Genomic DNA, 25,899 nt, shown 5'->3' with positions numbered 1-25,899 from the left:
GAGAAATATATATATAAAAATAAGATTACTCTTATAATAAAAGTCTTAAAGAAAGGTATAGAGTTTAGGTTTTAAATAGCTATAATAATAATAAAGCTAAGATTTATAGATTATTATAAAGTACGATATTAATAAGCTTAATAAAAGGATTAATAAGATTAGAAAATTAAGTAAGAATATCGATAAAATTTAAAAGATTTAATAATATAAAAAGAGTTAATAATAAGCTTAACCTCTACCTTAACCTCTACCTTAGCCTCTATCTTAACCTCTACCTTTACTGTAGGTTTATTAAAGGTAAGGGTAATAAAAATAGGGTTAATTAAAGTAAGGGTAGAGGAGGTAAGGCTATTAAGCCTAACTTTAGACTTAGCCTTAGATATAACCCTTACCTTAACTTTAAGCTTAATAATAAGCTTAATAAAGGTAGCCTTAAAAGTAGCCTTAACTTTAAACTTAACCTTAGATTTAACCTTTACCTTTACTTTAAGCTTAATAACGGGCTTAATAAAGGTAAGTTTAATAAAGGTAAGTATAATAATAAGTTTAATAATAGGTTTAATAAAAATAAATATAATAATAAGTTTAATAATAAGTTTAATAGCCTTATCTTTAAGCTTAATAATAAGCTTAACCTTAACTTTAATAATAATTTCGATAGTAATTCTAATAATAGTTTTAATAATATAATTAATAATAGTTTTTTTATAAAGCGAAAAGCTAGAAAAGGTATTATTAACTAGCTCGCTCTTAATTATAATAAGTTTAATACTTAATATCTTAATAAATAAGAGATCTAACTCTTTAAGGCTTAATAATAAGCTTAAAGTATTAAAAAAGTAAGTTAAATTAATAATTAAGATAAATAAAGTAAGAATATAAGTAGTCTTATTTTCATACACGTATTTCTCTATTTTCACATAACTCCGCTACTAAGGCCCGTATAGCCACTAAGAGCCCCTATTACGAGCGCTAAAAATAGGCCTGCCGGGGTGCTATAGTGTCATTCTAGCGGCCTGCGCACGTAGCCCGCTGCAGCAACGGAAGGCATGGCGGGCTGCCGGGCTATAGCAGACAATTGAGGCCATCGCAGGCTGCTGGGCTACGCGGGCTATAGCAGGCAATTGAGGCCATCGCGGGCTGCACGGGCTGCAGCGCAATTGAAGCCATCGCGGGCTACTGGGCTGCACGGGCTACAGCGCAATTAAGGCCATCGCGGGCTGCACGGGCTACAGCGCAATTAAAGCCATCGCGGGCTGCTAGGCTACGCGGGCTGCAGCAGGCAATTGAAGGCATCGCGGCCCGCGGGCTACAGCAGGCAACTAAAGGCATCGCGGCATGCGCGGCTATAGCAGCAATTGAGGGCATCACGGCCTACTAGGCTAGGGGCTACGGGCTCGGCCAGATAGTGTGGCACTATAGCCCGGTCTTGGCGGTGCGACTTGTGTGAAAATAGAGAAATGCATGTATAAAAATAAGGATACTTAAGAATATTTATTAAGTTAATTAATAGTAAATTAAATAAATCTAAAAGATTAATTAAATTAATAACTTTAATACTTAATTAATTAATAGTTATTATAAGGGTACTTAATTATACTTTAAAAGAATTAAAGTTAATAAGGTTAATTATTAAGTTAAATAAGTTAAATAAGTTAAATAAGTTAAATAAGTTAAATAAGTTAAATAAGTTAAATAAGTTAAATAAGTTAAATAAGTTAAATAAGTTAAATAAGTTAAATAAGTTAAATAAGTTAAATAAGTTAATAACCTTAAATAAGTTAATAACCTTAATAATTAGCTATACTTTATTAAAGTTAAAGTTAATAAAGTCTATTAAAGTAATAAAGTCTTTCTCTTTAACTTTAATAATAAAAAGAGTTATTTATTTTAAGGCTTAAATTCGAGTTTATCTTATAGCTTATTAATAAATATTAATAATATAAATTTCATTCTTTTATAAATAAAGAAAGGTAAAGATTAATATATTAATATTTTAGTCTCCCTTTAATAATATAATATAATAATTAAAACCTTATATATATATAAACATTAATCTTTAATTTAATTAAAGAGCTTAATCTCTAAAAATCCTCCTTTAATTAATATAGCTTTATATCCTTTATTATATTTATAGTATTAATAATAATATTAATATTATATTTAAGTTTAATAAAGTTAGCTAAAAAGACTTCTTTATATTATAAGCTTATAAAAGGATTATTCTCTTTAGAGAGTCTCGGCGGTAGTATAGAAGTAGGTAAGGGGATAGCTTTTAAGGCTAGTAAGGAGATAGCGGATAAAGTAAAGGTTAAATCGGTAGCGATCTATTTAGCGGTAGTTATTAAAGATCTCGCTATTAAATTAATAGCTAGGTAAGTAATAACTATTACTCTTATAGTAATAGTAATAGCTATTAGCCTTAATTTAATAATAGCTATAGCTACTTTTATAATAAAGGTAATAATAGCTAGCTTAATAAAAGTAATAATAACTATAGTTATAGCTATAAAGAGAAGTAAAGTTATTAATAGTAATAATATTTATTTTATTATTAAAGTAAGGCTTTATATAATAAGTATAATAGCGCTATAAAAAGAAGCGTATTTATGCTAATAGATATAAGAAAGTAGTTTATATCGCTTAAAGGTATCGTTTTAAAGCCTTATATATATTAAAAAGGAAGAAAAGTATAGAAATAACTACCTACCTATAATACCTTTCTTTACTTCTCCTAGAGGTATATATAGTCTCTTAATATTATATAAGCTATATTATATATAGTAATAATAATACTATTATATATAAATAAGAGGTATATCCTCTATACCCTCTTAAAGTATTACTTTATATACCTTAAGCTCTTAAGGTAGCTAGTATTATATAAGACTCTTAGCTCTTAAGCCCCTTTAGCTACTTATATATACTAAACTACTATATTACTATAAAAAAAGGCGAGAAATATCGCTTATATATACTATAATACCTTATTTAATACTATTATATTTATATATTATAGTACTCTTATAAGATATTATTATTAATATAATCGCTATTTAATAATACCCTTACGAAAAGTAAGGGTAATATAAAGCCTATATATATATTAATACCTTATTTAAACTTATTACTTATACTTACTATAATATTATTATAAATAAAAAGCTATTTATATATACTATAATATCCTCTCTTTAATTTACGAGATATTACTTATGCTTATTATAATTTTTAATGCCTTATAGGAGATATTATTAAGGCTATAAAGTAATGCTATAATAAGTATTATATATTAATTACTATTATAGTAATAATCTTAATTTATAAAAAGAAAGAATAAAGGCAGTAAAAGATAGAGTAAAGAGGGAAATAGGGATATAAGAGAAAAGAAGGGTAATAATAAAATAAGATAGAAGAGATAATAGAGATATTAAATTACTTAATCTTCTTTCCTCTCTAGACTAAGAGGGAAAGGTCCTATATATAATTAAGAGTAGTGCTATTCGCATAGATAAAAAGTGCTAGCCGCATAGATAGACCTATAATCTACTTTCGTTAGCTAATTATATGCCTCTAAGGCCGCTATATATAATTAAGTCCTGGCAATGGGGTTAATACTATAATAGGTGCTTGCGTAGCCTTTATAATATATCGCGGCTAATGCCTCTTAATGCCGCGCCGCGCCCGCGGCGGCGCCGCTACTCGAGGCCGGTCTATAACATTACGAACTGCTTCAATAGCGTTACCGGCTGCGTTAACGGCATCATAGGCTACGTCTGCCTCGGCCTCGTAAGACGAGGTTATCCTGGCTACGTAGCTATGACTATAGTTACGCCTGGAGCCCGGCAAGGTTAAGGGACCTGACCTACGGACCTCGGAGCGGAAGAATATGCCCTTACGTTATGATATTATAAGGAAACTACGGAAATGCGTTTTTTAGGCGATTTAGGCCCTGCTGGCGCTGCGGCCGGGGCAGACGAGGTTAGGGGCGGTAGATATAGTCGGTGGTAGTGAGGGTATAGTTATAGGCGCCGCCGGCCCGGCGAATGGAATAATATATGTCCGATTATAATGATATTATAGGGAAACTACGGAAATGCGTTTTTTGAGCGAATTGAGCCCTGCCGGCGCCTTGCTGGCCTTGCGGGTAGCGGCTGCGTTATGAAAATACGATTCGATTGAGATTTCGGGATATATTCTAACGCGCCGCTGCCGTCCTATGCCTATACACTAAAAATAGCTATAGCGGCATAGGGGTAGGGCGCTAACCTAGAATTTTATGGAATATCTATGCGGCTAGTACTTTTTATCTATGCGAATAGCATTACTTATAATTAAAAAGGCCTAGCCTTCGGTTTAATAGTCTCTCTATTAGTTTAATACTAGCCTTTATAGCTAAAAAGAGCTAAATTTAGCTTTATTTAGCGTAGCTATAACTAAATTAAGCTATATTTAATATAGCTATAGCTAAATTTAGCTATATTTAGCTTAATTTAGCGTAGCTATAGTTAAATATAGCTAAATATAGCTCTCTATAGTATAGCTAACCTTATACTAAACTAAAGACCTTAAGTCTAGCTAGAAATAGTAAAAATCAGTCTAATAGACTATCTAGCGGTATAATAGACTGCCTGCTAGTCTAATAGACTATCCGCTATAATAAAGTTTCTAGATAAGTAGTCCTATTTTTATATATATATTTCTCTATTTTTATATATATTATATAGCTAAGACTAGGCTATAGTACTATACTATTAGGCTCGTAGCCTAGTAGCCCGCGATACCTTTAATTACGCTATAGCCTATATAGCCCGCGATAACCTTAATTGCCCGCTATAGCCTAATAGCCTACGATACCTTTAACTACCCGCTATAGCCTATAATACCTTTAATTACCCGCTATAGCCTATAATGCCTTTAATTACTATAGCGGCTATAAGCTATATACGTAGACCGCTAGAAACGCATTATAGTACCCTAATAGACTTATTTTTAGCGCTTATAATAAGGGCTCTTAGTAGTCGCTAGGGCCTTAATAGCGGAGATATATAAAAATAAAGAAATATATATATAAAAATAAGACTACTCTTTTAGATAAATATTTACCCGGTATATATAAAAATTAATATATACCGGATAAATATTTATCTATATAGACTTTATAGTAATTTATTTTTTATTTATTTTTATATAGCTTATATAACTATATATTAGCTATATATTATATTTTAGTAATATAAGAGGCTTTTATAGACTTATATATATTATATAAGAAAATATTTTTTATATTCTTTTATATAGTCTATATAACTATATATTAATTATTTTATATAAATTAAGATAGTATTATTATTATAATAAAAGCTTTAAAGGGTATTATAGAGGTCTTAATATATATTAAATAAGCGTAATAATAATAGAGCTAGGATCTTATATATAATATAGTCTTTATTAATAAGCTCTTAGCTAATTAACTACCTTTTATATTTAAGCTCTCGAAGGTTAGTTAGCTACCTTTCGTACTTAAGCTCGTAGAGGTTAGCTAATTACTTTTCGTACTTAAGCTCTCGAAGGTTAGTTAGCTACCCTTTATACTTAAGCTCGCGGAGGTTAGCTAGCTACCTTTCGTATTTAAGCTCATAAAGGTTAGCTAGCTGCCTTTCGTATTTAAGCTCTTAAAGGTTAGCTAGCTACCCCTTATATTTAAGCTTATAGAGGTCGGCTAGCTACCCTTTAGCTTATTTAAGCTAGCTAATATAAGACTAAAATAGACCTAGCTTATTTACCTTAATATTATTATTAATATTATTAATTAGCTTAAGTAAAGTATTTTAGTACTTAATATTATTATTATTAGATATAAAAGTTAGCTAATCTTTAATAAAGTTAAAAATAAGGGTATTAATTAAAGGTAATTAAGTTAGGTTTATATTAATAATATTATTATTAAATAGGGTTAAAACTATAAAATTATCTTTTATAAAATCGATAATTAAAATACTATTATAGAAGCTTATAATATTATTAAGACTTAAATTAGACTTTAAGGTAAGACTTATATTATAGTTAATAAGACTTATTTTATAGTTAAAAGATATAGTTAAAGAATTATCTTTAATAAAGTCGATAATTAAGATATTATATAAGTATTGAAAGGGGTATTAAAGGCTATAATTAAGATTAATATTAACGTTAATCTTATAAGAATACACTAGTTATATTTATATATTAATATATTATATTTTATATTTAATAATATTATAAGAAATCGCTACTTTTTTAATGAGAACTACTATTTACCTACGCCGCGCCGCGTGCTAAGGGCAGCTAAGCTATCAGCTATAGGCCAAGCCGTTAACCCCTATAAGAGACCGGCCCGGCCTAACCCAAGCTGCTAACCACCCCTAACTATATAACCTACATATATAGTAACAGGGGTTACGGCATATATAGCCTCTAGGGCGATACGGACGAAATTAATAATTGACGATAACGAGGGCTACGAAGACAGAGGCTACGAAGATAGAGGCTACGAAGATAGAGGCTACGAAGATAGAGGCTACGAAGATAGAGGCTACGAAGATAGAGGCTACGAAGACGAAGGCAACGGTAACGAAAGTAATGACTAAATTAAGGTAATATTTTAAGACTAGGTATATATATGTCTTTCTAGACCGACGATTCTAAATATTATAGAGAATATAATATAATATTAAAGCCTATATATCCTTTATCCGCAGCGCCGATATAACTTCTTTATCCTTACCTTCTAGCTTACCTATAATAACTAACGTTATTAAGGTAGTATAGGCAATATAAATATAGAGGGCGTTATATTATATTAGCTACCTTAATAGGTAGATATAAGTACTTATTACTTCCTCGACTCGACCTCTTACTCTACTATTATTATAAGGGATAGCTATAACGAAAGGAAATTAAAGAATAGTATTTCTAGTAGCGGTAGTAACGGTAGCGGTAATAGCGGTAGCGATAGTGCCTAAAGGTAATAACTATACTATACCTTAATGCCCTTATCTATCGTCGACGATAAAGTAGGCTATAGTAATACGGGCCTAACTAAAGTCTTATTCTTAGGCGGCGGCATTTAAGAAAGGCAACTCGAGGGTTCTAAGCTAGGTAGCGGCTAATTAATTCCTACTAAACGTAACTATAACGTAAGCTATAACGTAAGCTATAATAAAGGCCGTAATATAGGTCGTAACGAAAGTCGTAATAAAGGTCGCGATAACGATAATAAAGGCAGCGGTAATAGCGGAAGGGGGTAGCTTAGGGGACTTAAGCTAGGCGGTAGCTAGGGAGCTACCGGCGGTAACTATAATAGAGGGCTTAAGGGAGCTTCTTTTAAGAAGCTTAGCCTTAGTAGCGCGTTAATAGCATAACGAGAGCTATCTCTATACCGAGCTCTTAACGAGATATATTTACTAGTCTATAGCATTTTTAGAGAGGTATAGCAAAAAGAGAGAGAAAGAGAGAGATAAGTAAAGATAGAGAGAGGGATATAGGAGAGAAAGAGGAACTTACTTCGAATTAAGTAGCTAAGCTAAATATATATAGCCTAATAGATTAATTCCGCGAGAGAGAGACGTTTTAATACTTAGTTATAGCGTAGACGAGGAGTAAATAGAAAGTGCCTATAAGTAATATAAAGTAGATAGTATATATTATAGAGTAAAAGCTTTATATAAAAGATTAAACTTAAGTTACTTAAATACGAGAAGAGAGAGAAGATTATACTTATATTAATATAGGCTATATAGCCTATACCTTTCCCCCTAGCGAGTAACCTTATGCTATAAGGCTCGAGTTATATATACTTCCCTATATATAATAACTCGAGTACTTAATGGCTATAAAGGCTATATATTTATAGTAACGATAATCTCGTCTAGAGCTTTACTTAAGGCTCGTCTAGCGTAATAGACTTACGATATAGAAATAGTTTATACCTATCTCTAGTTATCTATAGATATAGGATCTTAACTTATATAGGCTTAAGTCCCTTAGCTACGAGCTATTATACCTTAGCCGCGAGCTCTTATACCTTAGCTACGAGTACTCGTTATAGTATTTTAAGTAGTCTAAGTACTTTATGCTCGTATAGTCGCCGCTCTATATATTTATATACCTTATATACCTCGAGTTCCGCGTACTTATATACCTTATATACTTTATATACCTTAAGTTCTACGTGCTTATATACCTTATATACTTTATATACTTCGTATCTTACATACTTATTTAGCTCGTTATATAGCTTATTCGGCTTAAATATTATTAAATAGTCTTATTTTCATATACGTATTTCTCTATTTTTATATAACTCCGTTACTAAGGCCCGTATAGCTACTAAGAGCCCTTATTACGAGCGCTAAAAATAGGCCTGCCGGGGTACTATAATATTATTCTAGCGGCTTACGTACGTAGCCCGCTATAGTAACGGAAGGCATAGCGGGCTACCGGGCTATAATAGATAATTAAGGCTATCGCGGGCTACTAGGCTACGCGGGCTATAGCAGGCAATTAAGGCTATCGCGGGCTATACGGGCTATAGCGTAATTAAAGCTATTGCGGGCTGCTAGGCTATACGGGCTATAGCGCAATTAAGGCTATCGCGGGCTGTACGGGCTATAGCGTAATTAAAGCTATCGCGGGCTGCTAGGCTACGCGGGCTATAGTAGGCAATTAAAGGCATCGCGGCCCGCGGGCTATAATAGGTAACTAAAGGTATCGCAGTATACGTAGCTATAGTAGCAATTAAGGGCATTACGGCCTACTAGGCTAGGGGCTACGAGCTCGGCTAGATAGTATAGCACTATAGCCCGGTCTTAGCGGTATAACTTATATAAAAATAGAGAAATACGTATATAAAAATAAGGATACTTATATTATTAACTTCGAATTAAGAGAGATCTCGTTTAATACTTAAATTAAATCGAGTTATTCCTCTACCTTAACTTCGGCTTAGCTATTAAGACTTTAAGCTTATTATATTACTTATATTAATTAGTATCTCGAGTACCGTCGGTATAAGTAATATACTATTTTCTACCTATCGAGGCTACCTATAAAGGTTTTTAATAATAGCTAGATCTCTAACTTAGAGAACTAGTCGCTTATAATCTTAGATAAAGTAAAGAGTTAGTAACGTTAGATAATAAGCTAACGGCTAAACGCAAACCTATTAAAGGCTTCTCGAGCTATTAACGCGAGTTATAATTATACTTTAATAAAGTTAAGCTACTTAAGATATATATATAGATAACGTAACTATAAGGAAAGGCATATTATTATATAAAGTTATTAATATAAGGTTAAAGTAATAGCGGATTAAGCTTTCGCTTAATTAATAATACTATAATAATAAGTCGATATTATATTAATAGTAACTTAACTATAGTATATAAGTAAATATACTTAATATTACTAAGTTAATTATATTAAGCGTAAATCTGCTATAACTTTATCGCCTATTTAATAGCCTCTTTAATATACTATCTCTAATATTTCTCGATTATTATTACTATCGCTATATAGAGATAAAGTAGATTACCTATACTTATAATTAAGTAACTTTTAAGGCTCTTATATAAGCTCTTAGCTAAGCTATTAACCTATTAGCTAAAGTTACGATATTTATTGATATAGTATTTAGCTTATTAATAACGAAATAGTAGATACTCCTTCTTTATATACTATAATATGCCCCTTTAATAAGGTAAATATACCTTATTTATTATCTTTTAAGTTATTTCGAATTCGACTTTAGTTATTAAGAAATTAAGGAACTTTTAAGCCTTATATATTCTATTAAGCGTCTACTTAAGGTCTAATGCTATTAAGGGTCGAGGTAGCTTATAGCTATTATCGTCTTCCTATCTTTAAGCCTCCTTTTTAAGCTTATCTACCTCCTTAAGAGATATTTCCTCGAGTCCGTTAATATCGCTATCGCTTACTAAGTTACCGCTATAGCCCTCTTATTTTAGGTCTATCTATCTCGATCGATTTCTTACTTAGACGTTAGCGTTAATATAGAAAATATAAAGTTATTATTATATATTAACGAAATAGTTTATTAATGCGTTTTTAAGGGCCGTCTCTTTATCTATTATAACGATATTGAGCTCTAAGACGTTAATCTCCTAGCGGATATAGTCTAGCTACTCGTAAAGCTACTTATAGCCCTCTTAGCGCTTTATATTAATAAGGCTAAAGGCGAAGTTAGTAAGGGACTATTAGTCTATAACGCTAATAACTTAAAAGAGATATATTTTAAAACGGTTAGTCTTATGAGTATCCTTATTTTCACACACGCATTTCTCTATTTTCACACACGTCGCACCGCCAAGACCGGGCTACAGTGCCACACTGTCTCGAGCCTACAGCCCGCAGCCCGGCAGCCCGCGATGGCTTCAATTGTGCTGCAGCTCGTGCAGCCCGCGATGGCCTCAATTGCCTGCTGCAGCCCGCGCAGCCCAGCAGCCCGCGATGGCTTCAATTGCGCTGCAGCCCGTGCAGCCCGCGATGGCCTCAATTGCCTGCTGCAGCTCGCGCAGCCCAGCAGCCCGCGATGGCTTCAATTGCGCTGCAGCCCGTGCAGCCCGCGATGGCCTTAATTGCCTGCTGCAGCCCGCGCAGCCCGGCAGCCTGCCATGCCTTCAGTTGCTGCAGCGGGCTACGTGCGCAGGCCGCTGGAATGACACTGTAGCACCCCGGCAGGCCTATTTTTAGCGCTCGTGACAGGGGCTCTTAGTGGCTGTACGGGCCTTGGCAGCGGAGTTGTGTGAAAATAGAGAAATGCGTGTGTGAAAATAAGACTACTCAGTCTTATTTATATTCTTAAGACTAAGAACCTCTAGGAACTTTTTCTATATCTCTTCGTACTAACGATAGGTCTAGAAAACCCCTTAGATATAGTTCTTAGTATTATACTTTATAAAGTACTTAATCTTCTCTTCCTCTAAGATCTAGATAAATACTTACGTTAATATAAGTCTATTAAGAGTCTCTTTATGAATATATTAATAGTTATTATAAATATTATAGGTCTAAAAAAATTATCGCTTTAAAGCTAAGCGTTAGCGAAGAATCGAGTCTATTTAATATACGCTAATAGTACTAGCTTTTAAGATATCTTTCTCGATCTCTCTTTACTTTTAAGTCTATTAATAGTATATATTATATATTAATATATAGAGAGATAAACTATAATTATAATAAGGATTAATAACTTAATAAGTCTAACTCTAACGCCCTATATTATAAGTATAAATACTTGATATATTAATTAAATAAGGGTAGTCAATCTTCTATAAAATAGTCGCCTTTAATCTAGTACTTATTAATAGCTAAGCCCGACTATAGTTATATTCGAAGATAATATAGGTAGCTTAAGTAACGCTATTACTTAAGTTTCGTTAGTTATTACTAATCTTAATAACAATACTAATATCGTTCTTACGATAGAAGCCCTAAAAGCTAGCTATAAAGTCCTTATATATATTAAATACTTATAAGATAAGAGGTACTAAAATCTATCGGGTAGTATAATCTCTATTATCTCCGTTATCTTCGTTATTAGCTTCGTTCGCGTTATTAGATTTATTACCGCTATAGGCTTCGTTATCGCTATAGGCTTTATTGCCGCTATAGGCTTCGTTATTACTATTCTTATAGCTTTCGTAACTACTATATATCTTATCTTCGCCTTACTCGTAAAGATCTTAAAGATCTTAAGCTAGCTAAAAGCCTCTATTAAAGGTAGTAATAGAGTTATTATCTAAGGAAGAAGAGGTTAGAGTTAGAGATAGGGCGAAATTCTTATCGCTATCGCTAGTAGTCCTTTAGTCTTACTAATAATAGAGGTTTTATAGGTCTTAAGCTAGCTAAAAGCCCTTATTAAATATAGTAATAGAGAAGGTCGAAGTTAGCTACGAGATAGCGTTCTTATCGCTATTACTACTTCTATCTTCTTGCTTACGATAATAGTCTTATAGGTCTTAAGCCGGCTAGAAGCTACCGTTAAAGGTAGTTAGAGGGCTTAACGGTAAGGAAACCGGAGAAAGAGCGCTAGCTTAATTAAGGCTAGTACGAGCTATTATATATATTAACTCGGGTAACGTAAGCTATCTATTAGATAAGTCGATAGCGGCATTATTAACTATAGTATTAATAACTATTATAGTTATAGCCCTATTAATAATTGTATTAATATCTAGAAAATTACTTCTTAAGTTACCTATTAAGTCGTCGCCTATAAGATTAATAATATAAAACGTTTCTCCGTTTATATAGGCGATTAAGATAGGGTATCTTCCTATAAGATTAATAATCGTATTTAGATCGTTAAGAATAGCGCTAAGGTCTATTATAGCCTTCTTAGGCATTACGCTCTCTTTCTCGTATTTCTTAGTACTATAGAAGTAAGGAATATATAATAACTTTACTCGAGACTATTAGACTTTTTATCTTTAATACTATAGATTACTTAATTATATATAAAAAGTTAACCTTCTATAAGATATAGTAATATATATACTATATAACCTATTATATCGTCGGGTTTAATAGAAGCTATACTTAACTATTAAATCTAGGTATAAAGGCATTAATAACGTATAATAACCTTATGCTATTAATATACGTAAGTATAGCCGGGCCGCTAGGGGTTAACGGCTTAGCCTATAGCTAATAGCTTAGCTACCCTTAGTACGTAACGCGGTATAAGTAAATAGAGAAACGGGCGTAAGTAAATAGTAGTTCTCTTTTTAATTATTATATTTCTTATTACTTATTATAATATTTACTAAAGAATATATATTATATATAAACTACTTAATACTTTAAGAAGTAATATAAGGCTTAATATTACTTATTATTTAGCTAAACTAAGTATACCCTTATTTAAAAGGTACGGTAGAGTAATATCTCTATAATAATATTTATTAAGCTCCTTATATATATAGCCGCTTAGTTAATAGCCCGCTAATAGCTTAGTTTAATACATTAGCTAGGCTTATTTAGCTTATTTAGCTTACTTAGCCTTACTTAGCCTTACTTAATATATAAGGCTATATAAGTAAATAGAGAAAGGCATATATTAAAGTAATACCTCTCTTTCCTATAGATATAGCTAACCTAAGCTTATAACCTATGAGAAAGAAGGATAAAAGTAATAAAAGATAGAAATAATAAAGAAATAAGGATATAAGAGATAAGAAAGGTAATAATAAAATAAGATAAAAGAAATAATAAAGGTATTAAATTACTTAATCTTCTATCCTCTCTAGACTAAAAAGGGAAAAGTTTTATATATAATTAAAAAGACCTAGCCTTTAATTTAATAGTCTCTCTATTAATTTAATACTAGCTTTTATAGCTAAAAATATAATAAGGCTAGCTTTAATAAGTAAGAGCTAGTTAGCTTATTAATATTAAATATACTATAAAGAAGTAAAATAAGGTTATATAAGCTAGCTACTTTTATACTTATAGTACTCTTTTTCCTTATATAGCGCCCCTTTCTACCTTATAGTATTATATAACTTAATAGGTAGCTTAAGCTAGGCTTAAGCTCGGACTTTAAGGACTAACCCTTAATATTACCCCTTTCCTCCTTTTTATATATAGCTATAAAGGGCCTTACTTATAAGAGTATATAGCCCTTATAGAATAATATAGATCTAAGTAAAACTATAAATAAGGCGCCCTTAATGCCTAAAATAAAGTATAATTATTATTATTTATATTAATTAAGCTATATATAATTATTAATAGTTAATTAATTAAGAGTTAATTTATAAGTTATTACCCTTTATTAAATAAGAGAGCTATATAATAGCTATTTAGCTTATATATTTATAATTTATATAATTAATAATTAATTTAATATATTTATATAAAAAAGGCTTTCCTTTATATTTAAAAAAAGTCTTTTTCTTTTTTTAATATTATTCTTTTTATATTATTATTATTATTACCTTAACTTTATTATTACTATAATAATAATAATAATAATAATAATAATAATAATAATAATAATAATAATAATAATAATAATAATAATAATAATAATAATAATAATAATAATAATAATAATAATAATAATAATAATAATAATAATAATAATAATAATAATAATAATAATAATAATAATAATAATAAAGGTCATATCTTCCCTTAAGATATAATATTTATAGCACGGTCGTCCGGGCCGTCATCTCGACTCGGTTCCTTCTCGCTATCCTGAGGCGCGGGGAAGTTAAGGTGCTTCCAATCCTCCAGCTCCTCCGTGACGGAGCGCATACGGTCGCGGATGCTTTCGATGGCGTAGCTCCCGAGGAGAAGGCGCAAAGGCGGGTAGGAACAGTGAGCCAGCTGCCAAACCAGCTCAGCGCACTTAACGGCACTAGTGGGCTGGCGATCGCCGAGCCATTGCACCATCCTCTTGGCATGGAGCGCGGGCGAGGTGGCGTGAGCATAGTCGTCGCTGGGAGGCTTGATGAGGAAGTGGCCCCAAGTGGGTAGAGGGTTCCCCCCGGTGTCGGGCTCATCGCGCCTGACGAGGCCGGGCTCGATGAGGGTCGCCTTGATGTTATAGGCATCCGTCTCATATAGCATGGCCTCGATGAGACCCTCGACGGCGTACTTGGAGGCACAGTAGGGGCCCAAGCCCGGGACGCCTAGGGCGCCAGAGGTCGAGCTGAAGATGAGGTAGCGGCCGGTGTTCTGCCTGCGGAAGTACGGCAAGGTTGAGTGAATGATGTGGACGGTGCCCATGAAGTTGGTCTCGAACTGGTTGCGTACGTCATGCTCGTCCTGGTCCTCGCAGGCGCCTATGACGCCGTAGCCGGAACAGTTGGCGACAACGTCAATGCGACGGAAGCGATCCAGGGTCTGCTGGACGACAGAGCCAACGGAATCGCGGGAGCGAACATCGCATAGCGTGCCGAGGCAGTTGGCGTGGATGCCGGCCATGTCTTCGGGGCGGGACTCGAAGACGCGGCCGACCGAGGTGACGAGGTCACCACGGGAGAGGGCACACTTGACCAGCGAGCGGCCCATGTGGCCGGTGCCTCCGAAGATCTATGCACACGCGACGCGGATCAAATCAGTCAGGCCGGTGAGCATCGCGGATGGGTGGGCGCGCAGCAAAGCGACCTACGATCCATACGAGCTGCTTCGCAGGTGAGCTCGCCGACGGCGGGTCGCAGCTTGCCGGCAGCTGGAGTCGCGGCTTGCTGTCGGCGGCGTCGGATGCGTGCGGCTCCATGTGCGACTAGGCACCGGGGCGCGCCTCGTGGCGCGCGGTGGTCAACGGTCGGCGTCTCGGACGGGAGGGCACAGGGTGGTGATGTTGGAGGAAGACCGCGTTCCGTCCGCCCGGCCGGCCGGCGTTGCAACTGGAGCTCCCCACGCACGGCCACTGCCGCGGGGAGGTAAGGTACTTGTCGCCAAGGTACAGCAAGCTCGGGGGGTGCCTGGAAGGGGAGCGGGGTGTTGCTGAGGCTCACAGGGGTGTGTGGAGGGGTGAGGTACCTGCCTCGTTCCGGGTACCTGATGGCGGGGTTGGCGGGTCATGCACTGCGTGTGCTGAAGGTTCCGTCCCGTCCAAGCACCGCGAGACAGGGACCTACGCACCTAGTTGTGAGTGAGTGCCAAGGGCCACTGAGCGTCGCTCACCTGCAATCGTAATGTACTCATTCGTTATTTAGGCTAGGAGCGAGACGAGGCTAGGAGCTGGACGGCCTCTTGAATGTCGCTCGGCCCAGCCGCGCTTGCATCGCGCTGCCACCGTGGCAAAGGGTTTGCATCTAGAACCACCAAACTGTCTTATAACAGTCTAGCCAGCAGCCCTGCGCTTCTCCTTGCACACGGCCACGGCGCTCCAATACCATGCCCACAGCGCCCATCCACCTCAGCCGGACAGGAACTGGCCCACGTACTCTTTGCGGATCGCATTGTCGTCCAGTTGCGGGCACCGATTCAGGGGCGTCCACTTGGGCTCGTCCTTGAACAGGCGCATCGCGTGGACGTACTTGATTTGGCCGGTCAGCTCCTGCGACGTGACACTGTCCGTTCACCCCGGAGTACTCACGTTGGACTCGTCCGTCGTAAAGCGGTGGTAGATGCCCGCGGGAAGGATCAGCAGGTCGTCCTTCTCGAGCTGGACGCGCACCCAGTCTTCGTCCCTCGTCCGCACGTCAAAGTAGCCCTGGCCGCCGCGGATGTAGCGGATCTCCTCGTCCTCGTGCAGGTGCTCGTTGAAGAACATCTTGACCTTGTCCTCGTAGACGTCGCCCATCTTTTCGGGCGACACGGTGATCTCATCGCGGTTCTTGTAGCCCCGCTCGGCGGCCAGCTTGTCGACGCCCTCGAGGCTGGGGAAGCGGTAGTACAGGACGCCGAGCCCGCGGAGCTCATCCTCGCCCACGGCCCGGCCCGAGTCGTGCGGAAGGCGCTGGTCCCCCTGGAGGCATGAGACTCGTGAGTAGACTTGCGTGGCCGCCTGGCACCGTCGTGGCGCGACTCACCGGCAGGTTGTCGTAAATGTACGCCTTCATGCTGTAGAGGCAGAGACACACGAGCGAAGCAAAGGCGAGCTATTTCGGTGATGGCGCGTAGACGCAAGGTGGACGAAGAACGTGAGATGGATGAGGCGCAGATGAACGAGAGGTGAAGCAGGACAAGGTACTTTATTTAGCGAGGCAACGAGCGACTTCCGTTTGGGCTCGCAACGGCCCTGCTGTCAGACGGTCAGCGGCACAAAAAGTGCCGGCAGCCAAAAGATGAAGAACCTGGCGCAATGAGCGCCACCTGATTGGGTGTCTCGGAGCCACTGGTGGGTGAGTGCCAGCCCCGCCGTTCCTCGCCATCGGCGGCGGGCTCTGTAGGTCTGTCCGGAGGTTCCCATCGACTGCGGAGTTCCGTGGTCGTACATAAGGTACCTCCAGGTACCAAGGTCAGTACAACCTCGGGGCGCTGGCAGGGTGCACGACAAGCTGTTACCAAGGCCTGCGACTCCGTGGCACGGAACTTTGGTGCATTATTATCAGATGCTGTGCGCAAGGCGCGGTCAAGCCCCCACGATTGAAATGCCAATACTTCCCTTGCCTCAAGCCTTCGAGTTCCAAGATGGTGGTGGTGCCGTGCGTGCCCGCTGCCCGGGCGGTGCGACCTTAGCACCCAAGGTACACGTGCAGGCACCCAAAGCTGCTACTGCCGGTCCCTGGAGCAGACGGGACGCGCAGACGGGGCTCCTCCATTTCAACCGCCACCAGCACGACACTCCACGGCGGGCTTGCGTGCTCGGCTGCCCGGGCAGGCAGGTAGCAAAGGCTCGACGCTACTAACACACCAGTACAAGATGGCTCGTGGTTGGAGGTACGACAAGAAATGACGGAGTCAGGAGCCAAACATGCCATCGGGCCCACTGGGCGACCTGCACTGTATTACATCCCATTGCATCCAATGATGACCAATCTCTGCACCATCCGGAGATCATTATGTCAATCTATTGCAGCAATCTATTGCAGCATATCCGAGCCTCTGTGTTGCAGGCCGACCGCTATAAACCACAGTACAAAACAAGAACTGGCACGAGCCCGCCTCGCCCGCCTACTTGAAATGGGGCGCGTTGAGGAACAGCCCCATGAGCACACCGCCGATGGTGCCGGCGATGGGAATGGTCATGATCCACGACAGCAGCAGCAGGCCGACTCGCTGAAAGTTGACCGCCTTGAGCGTGCCGTTGCACAGACCGACACCGACCGTCGCGCCCGTGATACACATGGACGTCGACACGGGGAGGGAGAACTGAGAGAAGACCAGGACCGTGATGGCGGCACCCATCTCCATGGAGCTCCCTGCAGATACAGTCAGTCGCTGGCACTCCTCACAGCAGCCTAGGGGAGAAACCCGGGGGGGGGGACAAACCTCGGCTCGGAGAGTGGTACGTAATCTTGTTACCCATGACTGTATAACCGTGTCAGCGAGAGGCCCTCAAGAGAAAGGGCATGCCAGACTCACCCTTCATGATGTTATAGCCGTAGGTGATGAGACCCAGCGAGATGGTGGCCGAGAGAACCGCAAGCTGCCAGACCGGCACGGGGGCCTTAGCGGCAGCCGCGTTGCCGGTAGACCAGGCTGAGTAGATGACGGCCCATGGGCCGACCGAGTTGCCAATGTCGTTGGCGCCGTGCGCGAAGGAGGCGGTGCAGGCAGTGAGGACCTGGACAAACGAGTAGGTGTGCTCGACCTCGTTGGGGTACTTCTCGGCGTTCGCATACACGCGCTGCATGCGGTCGCCCTCAGGGGTGCCGGCGATGCCCGTCTGCGCCGCGTGGATGTCGTAGTGCAGGCCGTAGAGCGCGCCGACCACGACCATGGCAGGGATGCGCTTGGCGAGGATCTTGATGTTGTGGAGCTCGTACATCTGGCCGGCGCCCATGGGGTTGTCGCGGAGGGTTCGCATAGCCCAGCCCAAGGGCCCGCGCTTCTCCATGAGGCGCGCGTGGAAGCGGCTTTCGCCCTGCGCGACGAGCTCCTTGTACGTGGCCTGCGTGGCCTCGGCCTTGGCGGCCAGCTTTTCGTGGTCCTGAGCAGGCTCCGTCAGAGGCGCCTCGGCGGGAACGGCCTTGTGGGTGCCATCCTCGCCGACAGACATGGGCGAGCCGGCCAGCGTCTGGTCGTCATGCTCGTCCTGGACGACGGCGTAGTTGGGCACCTTGGCTCGGTCGGCATCGGCAGGGGCCGGGCGCTTGAACAGCAGGGGGCCTTGGACGAACATCCACCACTTGACGGTGTAGTCCTTCTTGATGACCTTGGCGTGGACAAAGGGGACGAAGAAGATGGCGGAGAGGAGCGCGACACCGCCGCCGGTGCCCATGGTCACGGCAGCGACGTACCACGCGGGCTTCTTGTTGAGGCCGAGGTTGGGGGATCCCTTGTACACGATGGATAGGGTGCAGATGGTGCCGGCGATGAGGAAGAAGAAGGGGGAGGTCCAGACGGCCCACTCGACGGGACGCTTGCGCATGTGCACGACGAGCTTGATGAGCATGAAGATGGTGGCGGCGAAGCCGGCCGAGATGACGGGGGCCATGCCCAGGCCGGCAAAGATGGCGCCGAGCCCCTTTCCGTCGTTCCAACCCCACTGGACCTTGGAGGCACCGACGGTCGCGACGCCGACGCCGGCGACGGCGGAGATGAGCGAGTAGGTGGACGAGACGTGGGCGGAGTGGCGGGTGCACCACATGACCCACGACGAGGCGGCGGCGAGGGCGCAGGTGAAGGCGAGCATCTGGACGCCAGCGTCGCCTTTGAAGGCTGAGTTGGGGATGATGCCGTTTTTGATGGTGTCGGCGGTGCGGGCGCCGACGGTGATGGCTCCCAGCATCTCGAAGATGGTGCCGAAGATCATGGCCTGCCTGTAGGAGATGGACCGGGAGGAGACACTGGTGGCCCAGGAGTTTGCAACGTCGTCTGGTGGGCGTCATGTCAGCGAGGTGTTGGGGCGGGCGACGGATACAGGCACGGGACGGGACTCACTGGCGCCATTGTTGTAGGCATCAAGCATGGCAAACAAGGTGCCGATGACGAAGACGTAGGTGTACTCTTCGAGCGCCATGGTCAGTGATGTGTAGAGGCCCTGGGGCGCTCGCGACAACCGGATCAAGGACGAGGGGACGATAAGGACAAGGAGACGGGACCTCGGGGTCGGACGAGCAAGGACTGGCGCTTTCGTCTCGGGCTCTCGCTGATCTCACTCGCATCGCAGGAGAGCAGAAGCAGGAGCGGACAGGGAGGGCGCGGCGCGCGGGCTTTATATTATACAAAGGCCATGCCGTCCAGGATCCGTCCACGCTGGGCAGCAGAGGAGACGACGGGCCAGGACTCCATCGGCTGCTGCTACCTGTCTGTCCCCCACATGGCTCCGTCGGTTCACCGAAGGCTGCAGGCAATCAATGCATGCAGCAGCAGTGGCGAACGGCGTGGTCGTGTGCGCAGGCGAGGCATTGTGCTGAACCGGGACGGCGAGGTCGAGGCACGGCGGCGTCTCTCCTATGACACTCGCGGAGGAGCCCACGTGGGTGCTGCGCGACGTTGGAAGCGGCGACTAGCGGCCGGGGCCAGGGGTCGCCCGGGCGGCCAGGGGGGGTCTCGAAGGCGTCGATGGGGACGAATGGCTCGCGTGAGCGCGCGGAACTTCTAGCCAGAGTGGTCGACCGAACGGTGGAACCCGGCGAGACTGTCTTTTAGCTCGTTAAGCTTGTCGGCCATGCTTACATGTCGACCATTGACACGCCGCGCCTCGTCTCGCTCGGTCGCGTGCGGGCGTTGCCGCGAGCGAGTGCTGAGCTGCCCGTGTCGTGCGTCGCCTCAGCCTGCCCGTTTGTCTGTTTTTCTGCTTGTCTGCCTGTCCAGCTGCCTCGTCTGATGCGGCATCGTCCGGCTGGCTGATGGATGAGGCGTCAGCCCTTGCGGCATTATGCCCAAGAAGATGCGGGAGTTCAAAAATACCTTGCGTGTCGGCTGTTGGTCTGGCCGTCCGCACGCAGCCCAGACAGAAAAGGTCCCAAGGCCAGGTACGAAGTACACACACACCACCACACCAAACCACACCATCGGCAAGGGACCAGGCAAAGAAGAAGAAGGGGGGGGAAAGGGCACAGCACCAGCACCAGCTGTCGGCCCCTCCGCCCGTCCATCGTGTCGCGGCACGCACGTGCGTGGTTCGGCCCAGCTACCCGACCGCGCCATTGCCCGGAGCTGCTCCCACGCGCATCGCTAGCGGAACCATCGCGGCCTGCCTGGGCCACCACTGCGGAGCCGCGTCGATGCGCCAGGCGCCGCCCGTGGGTTGTCCGCGCGGCGTCATTCGCTCCGGCTCTCCGCGTTGGTCCGTTGGATGACCACCTCGCAGACAGACGGCGGCACGAGTGGGCGACGGGCGACGGGCAATCCAAACGTCGTGGTCGGGCGCAGTCTCGTCTCCTCTCGCGACAGCAAAAATTCTCGCTGACCTCGCATCTGTCACAGCAGAGCAGAGCCTTCCCGGCCTGCAGCGCCGCCACGAGGCCGTCTGACGGGTGGTGGGCCGACTGGAATCATCCCCCGGTGACCGGCAGCTCCATGGCTCGGTCGGTTGGCGGCGCCCTTATTCCATCTCCGGCGATGGACAGTCTGACCAAGGGTCGACGACGCGCTGTGCATGCAACGCATTAGTCGGACAGTCCATGGGCGCATGCATGGGTGGGATCCCGACCTGGGTACTCACCATCGTCCGTCCACACAATGCCTCCGTGTCGCAGAAGATGGACTCGCAGTCGCAGGTCGGCGTGTCCTGCCAACACACCTAATGTATGGGACCGGAACGGACCAGGGAGACGCGCGCGAGAGAGCCGGGAGAGCAGGTCAGGTCAGGGTATTTAATAGTCGTCGGCCCCCCGACTCGCGCAAGCAGCCAAGAGCCCGCTGATCGTCTGCCCAGCCCTTGGCAACGTCTGGAACTGTCCTTTGTCGCCTCGCTTCTGCCACGCAAAGACCTGCTCGCCAATCATCGAGGCCGCCATCGCTGTCCCGCGCGCTCCTCCAGGCCGCATTTGAAGGCGTCGCCAACTGACGACATCAGCCACGTCTTGGCGCGGGCTCCCGTCCGCTCTGTCCTGCCCCTGGATCGGGGGCCGGCAGACACGATACGACCCGTGCTGGCCCGGTCGCCAATGCGTGTAACCTGAGCTGACACTGATGCCCAGACGGTTGTAACCGAGTACTCCCCTATGCGCCAGCATCGGAAACGGGCGCGATGCAGCCTCCTTGGCTGCGCTCCCGTCAGCGTTGCAGACGAGACGTGGCCGTGACTGCTTGCGTCATTTTGCTCCGTACGGATCATTGCCACAACCCCTCCAATCCACAATGTCTGGTGTACTCGTAGTGCTGCGACGCACAGTACAGCACTGCAATGGTCCATGAACGATTCCATAAAGTGTTGCTGCGGGTCTAATGTGAATAATCGCGTAGACCTCTGTCCTGTAAACGCCCTGTAGCAATGCCAATGCCTGTCGAAACAAACGCGGCCGCACGTCGTCGCCACGCTGAAAAACCAAAGCCATCCCAACTACTTCGTACTATGTATGTACAAGCATCCAGCGGCCACGCGCGCCAGTGCAAACTCGCAATTGCATCCCGGGATCCCATCTCACTGCACTCCCCCGGGCATGACGGGACCGGCAGCGTCCCTGGCGCCAGCGGCAGCCACGTCGTTGTTGATGCCGTTGTCAGAGTCGGCCGGGCCGCCGCCTTCGAAGAGGCGTCTCCACCACCCCGGAGGGTCGAGCGGCCGTGAGCCGTTGTGCAGTGGCGGATATACGTCGGTGAAGAAGTACCAGACGTGGCCGATGACCACGCCCATGATCTCGTCGCGAGGGATCGTACCATGCATGAAGAGGCTGAAGGCCATGAGGACCCAGGGCAAGTACGGCGCCGTAAAGACCAGCAGGCCAAGAAAGCTTAGCCTCGTGTCTGGGTTGCGTCGCGACCATATGTAAACGAGGGTCGACGAGAGTGGGTGGCCCAGGAATGGCATGGAGACCAGTGGCGACAGCGCGATGAGGCTCGCCATGGCGTAGAGAAGTAGCCAGGAGAAATGCGCAGGCGACCGGCCGGACGACTCCTCTAGGAGGCGCGCATACCGCTGAAGGAAGTATATGTGGAAGAGGAGGTCGAGGGAAAAGGGTCCAAAGTAGAGAAACGTCGTCACTAACCGCCAGTACTGCGCAGGGAGACTAGGTCAGCGACATTGGGTCGTGAACAAGACGAGGAGTGGGACACGCACCTGCGACTTGACAAAGACGGCTCGGAAGCTGTAGAAGAGCTGGAAGGGCGTCACCATGTGGCACTGAACGAGAGCGCTCGTCAGCACCGTGGCGGCAGTCCACCAGCGCGTGCACATGGGCATCTCCCAGAACCATGCCTCTAGGGGCAGGCGGCCGCCGTCCATGACTTGGTCCATGGCTTCATGTACGCGATGTATGCGATTGTCGTCGGCGACTCGCGACTGACAGACTGGTGGCTACGCTTCCGTCGGCGGGCGAGCTCGGCTCGGCGGACGGGGACTGGTTCGCTCGGCGGCGTGCAAGCGAGGAGGCAACGGGCAATGACGCGGGCGATGCCGAGTCGAGGCGGCTGCGGCTTTGACGCCGTCGTGCGAGCGGCCGGCGAGAACCAAGTCCCGTACAATCGTGACGGCCGGGAATGCGACCGGGTCTCGCGTGTTGCGTTAATGGATGGGTTAGCAGAGCCGATGCGGACCAGACGCTCCAAAGCTGTTGAGAGGCGACGTATCACCAATGACGCAGTGGTGGCGGATGATGCGCGGGCACGGTCAGGCAGGCCCCTGGGCCGGCACCTTGCACTGGGTAAGAATGCCGAGCACTATTATTACCTAAGAAGACACCTGGACCCTTTGTGATGCGAGGTGGCCTTTTTTTCTCCCACCCACGCCGCATTCTGCGGCAGGCACGGAGTAGGTACTTTGGAATTACTTCGTACCTACTGTTCCTACCGATTGTGCAGGTGAGCCCAGCGCAGTTCGGCTGCCTACGGTACCTACAACGTGCCTACTTCACCTGAGGCGAGAAACCTGAATGTCCCGTGGGATCACCCGAGGCAGTGTCAGGTTCCACCTCGAGTCCTTGCAAAAGTACGATACAATTACATGATACATAATACAGTACTACATAATAACTACGGTGGTGGGCACAGTCCCCAGTCGCCCGACTTGCCGGGTTGAGGGCGCCCAAGTCTCCCTCCCGCCCGGCGCCCGCAACGCCCGCAACGCCCACGGAGCGGAGGTGGAGACGACCGGATGCAACGGTCGCGGCGGGCGGGCGGGCGTGCGCCCGGCAAGCGCCCCGGGGGTGGTCAGGCGCGAGCAAGCCGAGGTGCTACTTAATGCCCTTCATCTGTTGCGCTGCGCCAGTCTCGTGGTCGAACCATTGGACCAAGTGCGAATGCCATTGACAACTGCCGACTCTGTCTGCCTGCGCCAGGACCTACAATGCGCTACGACAGCCAACTTGGCCCTAGATTGCCCGCCGCAGCTGCTGAGGTGTTTGCGCGCCATCGAATGTTTGCTCACTTGCTCGACTGATGCACGGCTGCCGGTGGCTGGGACGTGGGTGAGTGTATCATGTACGAGTGCATGAATGCATGTCGCATCGCATCCGTGGGTGTTTGCTGCTTGCCGGAGGTGCCCGCCCAGAAGCGGGCCCCAGCCGCCGCCTTTTCTGGGCCCGGCACCCGAAAAAGTCGCGGGGCTGGGGCGCGTGGCGTGGCGTGGCGTGGCGTGGGCAGCTTTTAATTGATTTCCGCCCGCCACGCGCCGCCAACGCGCCTGCGCGCGTCTCAATCCCCACAAGCTCTCGCAACCCGGAAGGAGCCCTGGAGCTTCCGCTTCCTTCCCTTTGCATTTTCGCATCGTCGCCCTCATCGCTACAATACAGCGCTTTTATTTTATTTTCGCCTCGCCTCACTCACCTCGCACGCCGACGAGTTTGCCTTGCTTGGACCGCGCGCCTCTCTCTCCATCGACATAGCATCATTATCCCTCCTCCATCCCGCCGCGCTCCCCGAGAGCATCCTCCGAACCCGCCTGCCACACAGCGCCTCAGAGAGCCGTCGCCGCATCCGCACTGCAGCAGCGATGCCGCCCAAAGCCCGGAGGTCTTCTGGCGTAACAACCGCCCGTCGGACGCGACCAGGCGATGTACAAGGTGAGTCGAGCTCTTTGCGCCAAGCATGCCAGCTTCCCGCGTCCGATGCGCCTGAGCTAACAACGGGCGCCCGTTGCCTTCTTTTAGCCGGCGACCCTGTCCCCATACGACAAAAGAGACGCTATCGCCCTGGAACCGTTGCCTTGCGCGAGATCCGCCAGTACCAGAGCGGCACCAAGCTGTTACTCCTGAAGCTCCCTTTCATGCGCCTGGTAGGTCCCAACCTTGAGCCTTGCTGGATCCCGCTTGATCGGTCACTGACATGCGCTTCCCACGCGACTAGGTCCGAGAAATTGGCATGAACTGCCGGCCGAGGGGACGAGAGTTTAGGTGGCAGAGCCAAGCAATTCAAGCTCTGCAAGAAGCAGCCGAGGCATTCATGGTCCATCTGTTTGAGGATGCCCAGCTCTGCGCCGTCCATGCCAAGAGAGTCACGATAATGCAAAAGGACATACAGCTTGCAAGGCGTATTCGAGGCATCTGGGCCGGCCTCGGGTAAAGACGGTTCGACGCGCCAGCGTCCTTGTGAACGCAGCGTCGCTGGCAGCTTGTCTTGTTTCTTTTAACGCACTGGCGTTGGTGTGCTTTGTCTACACGCGTGGCGTTACTGGGGCTTATATCCGGGGCACGTAAGCATGTGTCTCAGCCGGCGTCGCCGGTGTTGAATTTGGGTGTTGCTGGGATCTTGTAGAGTTTTGCACAAGGGGCTTTGATCAGGCGGCGGCGAGGCCCGTGGCGCGGCAGGAACGGTACATTAGGGACGATGACGGAGAGCATGAAGCTCCAAGCGGTTGTTTGCGGCGAGACGCCTTTGTTCCGTCCGATGTCATTTCAGCGCTGCATTGGTTGCGTCGGAGATGTAGCACAGTCAATGCATCTCGAGAATAGATACCTGTGGGCCCAATGGCCACTGATACCGTTTCGATGTCATATTTCGCGTTGGCGTTGCGCGAGGCGGACATCTTGTACGAAGGTAAGACGTGTCGTTCTCCCACGTACGTATGGAGTGGTAAGAAGGCCGGCACCGGCTCTGGAGGAGAGGCCCAGCGAATCTGGTGTGGGCCGGATTAATCGTGAGCTCGCAGCTAGCTCGAGTATAATACTG

The 25,899-nt window shown here is 45.2% G+C and overlaps 4 protein-coding genes across 4 annotated transcripts; all 4 read right to left on the bottom strand.

Annotated features, from left to right (window-relative positions):
- Window positions 1-14,199: 14,199 nt before the first annotated feature.
- PLICBS_009196 (uncharacterized protein) lies at window positions 14,200-15,292 on the bottom strand (the record flags this gene model as incomplete). The annotated part of the gene is made up of 2 exons (XM_018323714.1): window positions 14,200-15,105; window positions 15,185-15,292. 2 exons carry the CDS (start codon window positions 15,290-15,292, stop codon window positions 14,200-14,202), a joined length of 1,014 nt encoding a protein of 337 aa, XP_018176893.1.
- Window positions 15,293-15,937: 645 nt separating this feature from the next.
- On the bottom strand, window positions 15,938-16,583 carry PLICBS_009195 (1,2-dihydroxy-3-keto-5-methylthiopentene dioxygenase; the record flags this gene model as incomplete). Its single annotated transcript, XM_065601580.1, has 3 exons — window positions 15,938-16,075; window positions 16,118-16,489; window positions 16,554-16,583. The coding sequence occupies 3 exons, from the start codon at window positions 16,581-16,583 to the stop codon at window positions 15,938-15,940; spliced, it is 540 nt and encodes a 179-aa protein (XP_065457652.1).
- Window positions 16,584-17,637: 1,054 nt separating this feature from the next.
- Window positions 17,638-19,648, bottom strand: PLICBS_009194 (uncharacterized protein; the record flags this gene model as incomplete). The annotated part of the gene is made up of 4 exons (XM_065601579.1): window positions 17,638-17,885; window positions 17,956-17,994; window positions 18,049-19,503; window positions 19,570-19,648. The coding sequence occupies 4 exons, from the start codon at window positions 19,646-19,648 to the stop codon at window positions 17,638-17,640; spliced, it is 1,821 nt and encodes a 606-aa protein (XP_065457651.1).
- Window positions 19,649-22,219: 2,571 nt separating this feature from the next.
- Window positions 22,220-23,032, bottom strand: PLICBS_009193 (uncharacterized protein; the record flags this gene model as incomplete). Its single annotated transcript, XM_018323711.1, has 2 exons — window positions 22,220-22,792; window positions 22,856-23,032. The coding sequence occupies 2 exons, from the start codon at window positions 23,030-23,032 to the stop codon at window positions 22,220-22,222; spliced, it is 750 nt and encodes a 249-aa protein (XP_018176890.1).
- Window positions 23,033-25,899: the final 2,867 nt, after the last annotated feature.

This window comes from Purpureocillium lilacinum, assembly GCF_023168085.1.
Source record: "Purpureocillium lilacinum CBS 284.36 DNA, scaffold_7, whole genome shotgun sequence".
In the NCBI taxonomy this organism is placed as follows: domain Eukaryota; kingdom Fungi; phylum Ascomycota; class Sordariomycetes; order Hypocreales; family Ophiocordycipitaceae; genus Purpureocillium; species Purpureocillium lilacinum.
Note: the sequence above shows the minus strand (reverse complement) of the source record. Positions and strands in the feature narration are given on the sequence as shown.